Source organism: Habropoda laboriosa, unplaced genomic scaffold (assembly GCF_001263275.1).
Source record: "Habropoda laboriosa isolate 0110345459 unplaced genomic scaffold, ASM126327v1 scaffold1122, whole genome shotgun sequence".
NCBI lineage: Eukaryota > Metazoa > Arthropoda > Insecta > Hymenoptera > Apidae > Habropoda > Habropoda laboriosa.
The window spans coordinates 105,573-109,135 of record NW_017101194.1 but is presented as its reverse complement, the minus strand read 5'-3'; the positions used below and the strand labels follow the sequence as shown (position 1 = coordinate 109,135).

The window sequence follows — 3,563 nt, the reverse complement described above, 5'->3', positions numbered from 1 at the left end:
AAATAAAATAAATGGAAATAAAAATAAAAGTGGAGTTATATTTTTTTATTCTATTCCACCGGCTCGCTTTTTCAATCGAAGTATTGATTTTCAGTTAATTATATATAAAAATAGTTATAAATTGCGTGACTCACCGTTTGAAGTGGGATGCCTCTATCTCCTTTAAAAGTGGCCGTTACCTTGGACAATATACCCATGTTTGCCCTTCTATTCTATCCTTGTCTAGTTCCCATCGTTCTGGTGTTTTTCCTTTTCTTTCATTATGTCTTTGTCCTTCTCCTGTGTTCACCTGTTGTTACCTTGTCGCACGTATCCTACCCTTTTCGCACCGACACTTATATTTATGTAACGGCTATTTCTGTCCTTCACGAGTTTTTCTATTCACACTCTTACTGTTCCGAAATTTAACGGATTAATAACCGGGATTAGACTTCTTGCTTATCCACTTATCCATTTCACACCTTTTAAGCCATGCAGCTATTAAGCCCTTTTAATTTAATTTCATTTTGCCAAATTTAATCCTATTTTTATTTTTTGCCCAATATATCTTTCAAGTTTTCAATTATTCGATTGTTCTATTTTATCTCACTCTTCTCATTCCACTTCAGTCCGTATTACTTCGTTCCACCTTACTTTACTTTGCCTTATTCTATTTTATTTTAGTTTATATGCCACTAATTTCACTTTCTTTTATTGTTGGACACTTTTATTTCACCTCTTTTTTTCTTTTTTTTTTCACTTTTATTTCTCATTTATTTAGCGCCTGAACGTTTGCAATTAAACTTCATTTGACGTTACTTTTTGTCTTTTCACACTAGTAGTTAAAGTAACTTTAATTAAATCACCTTTTAGCTTTTTTCTGTTTCACTTATATTTATTTATTGGTTTATCTATTAATTAAATGGTTTATTTGTTGCTTTAATTGTTTGAGTAAGATTTTGTGTTTTAATAGTAGATTATACAATTTAGGTTTAGTTCGATGTGATACTTCTATTTTCTAGGGATATTTCCCTCCTTAAGATTACAACTGCTAGCCGCGGTGGTTCAAGGTGGACTGAGAGCTCTTTGCTTTCTAGGAATTCCTTCCCACCACACTGGCCCCCACGCAGAGTACTCCATTCCCCTTCCATTTCTCCTGTTATGTGCCTCCTCACAGCCTTCTCCTCCTCCTCTTTCCTCTAATTCCATCCCTGTCTCTTTCATATCAGTTTCTCCTTTTCTGTGTCTCCTTTGCCCTCAGGATTCTCCCTACTGCTTCCGCGAATTCTTTCCACTTTTCCTTATTTCTAATTGTTGATTTGTATTAATGTAGCCCGTGTGTGCTGTCGCACTGAGCCGACTGATTAAAAATGGACAAATGCGTGTTGCCTTTCTAACTTTGTGTAATGTTTATTGTATGTAAAAACTAAGTTACTAGTTTGACTGATAGATGTTTTTGCTCTGATGGTTGTAATGATTCTCCCTTCTCGAGAGCTCGTCTTCGCCCTCGAGAGCGGTGGTTCTTGAAGAATACGCTGATTGGTGAATATTTTCTAATATTCATCGCCAATCAACGTGCCTAATTTTCTCGCCAACTCCTTCCAGTGCGCCCTTAGCGCGCTTTACCCTGGTGGAGTGGGAGAAGATCCCAAGGGGTAACCAAATGTTTATAATAATTCGGGAAATTCCTCCGGGTGACTCATCGGCCAGCGGACCGTTACAGACAATTGTACCCTTCGGAAGACCCGTGGTTTATGGCATGTTCTTAAGCTATTGAGCGCGGAAGGCACAAGCGGCAAAAAACTCTAATTAAGTGATTCTACCGGTCTTCGCTAGGATGGACGTTAAAGCATAAAATAGTAAATTAAATCCTAATCTCAAAAACAGCCTGTAGGTGCGATCGTGCCATAAACCTTTGCTGAATGAAACCTAACACTAACGTTTCCATTACTATCGAAATTATTACGACTTTAGTTGTCGATTATTCAGTTTCTTATACATTTGTTCCCTACTCCATCTTGAACATCACAAAATTACGTGCTCCGCGTCCTCGTTTACCCTACATGCATCGCACATGGGACTTTGCCTTTTCTTAAATTTATGCAGATATTCGTTAAACGCATCGTGTCCTGATAGAAACTGCGTTATGAAGTAGTCCACTTTACCATGTCTTCTGCTTTCCCATGCCCTCACGTCCTTGATCAGCTTCTTTGTTCAAGCCGCTTTCCCCGTATCCACGGTCCATCTATCCTGCCATTGCTTCATCATTGCCCTATATTCCTCTTTCTTTATCCTCCCCTTGATCTTCCTTTTCTCGATAGGATCCAGTTCTCCCATATCCATTTCCTTCGATCTTTCATAGGTTTTCCTTCTCATTTTTGCTACGATTTTTAAGGGTGGAGTGCTTGATATTACTTCCGCAGCTTCCGTGGATACGGTCCAGTATGCCCCTGCTACCCTTAACGCACATACTCTTGAGATCTTCTCTATTAGCTTCTTGTTTACCCCTTTCTCACATTTATCCGCCCAGACCGGTGCGCCGTACAAAAAGATCGATTGCCCCACATTAACCAGTAGTTTCCTTTTCCCTTGTGTTTCCCTCCTACCCTATTCATAGCCCTGATTGTTTTGCCATATGCATTTTCTATATGTGCATTAAATGTTAGCTTTTCGTCCAAAGTAATACCTAAATACTTCATACTCTTTTCCGCCTTTATTGTCTGGTCCTTTATTTTAATCTCTCTTGCTTCTCCATACCTCTTTCTCTTTCTGGTAAACACCACTAACTCTGTTTTCTCAGGTGCAATCTCCAATCCTAGTTCCCCTATATCGTTTACTATCTTATCCAGCCTCCTCTCCACTTCCCCCAATAATTCCCTCAGATCCTTTCCTTCCAGAAGCATTAAGGTGTCTTCCGCATAGTAAATTACCCTCCCCTTTTCGTCCTCTCCTTTCAGTATTTCGTTAAAACCCACGTTCCACAGGGTTGGTCCAAGGACCGAGCCCTGTGGGACTCCCCTCCTTACCTCCCACTCCATCTTTTCCCCCTCTATCTTCATCACCGCTTTCCTATCCTGTAGGTAACTTTTGATAATATCTACTAACGCCTCCTTAACACCCATTTGCTTCAGCTTTTTTACAATGTGCCCCCACCTTGCGGAATTAAATGCATTCCTTATGTCCAGGCTCTCTCCTACCACATATCTGCCCTTTCCTAACCCATTCTGTATAAATTTCACAACCCTTTCCACTGCGTCCATAGTCCCCCTCCCCTGTCTAAACCCATACTGCTCTTCACTTATTTTCCCCTTAATTTCTTCCTGTAGCCTCGTCTCTATGATCTTTTCCAGTAATTTCCCCATTGTATTTAAAAGGCAGATGGGACGAAATTTCCTCACAACTTCTACCCCTTCCTTTTCCGCTCCCTTTAGTATCAATACCACTACACCCTTCTTCCATTCTTCAGGAAAGTATCTTTCTGTTAGGCATTTGTTTCAGAATTTCGTTAGGTTTCCCATCCAGCCCTGGCGCCTTCTTGTTTTGCAGTGTTCTGCCTAATTTTTTCAACTCTTCCGTTTCCACTA

General features: G+C 40.0%; 1 protein-coding gene across 1 annotated transcript; it reads right to left on the bottom strand.

The window, feature by feature from the left end:
* Positions 1–2,193: 2,193 nt before the first annotated feature.
* LOC108578062 (RNA-directed DNA polymerase from mobile element jockey-like) lies at positions 2,194–3,341 on the bottom strand. Its single transcript, XM_017941317.1, has 2 exons — positions 2,551–3,341; positions 2,194–2,437 (listed from the first exon to the last, which is right to left on the bottom strand). Exons 1-2 carry the CDS (start codon positions 3,339–3,341, stop codon positions 2,194–2,196), a joined length of 1,035 nt encoding a protein of 344 aa, XP_017796806.1.
* Positions 3,342–3,563: the final 222 nt, after the last annotated feature.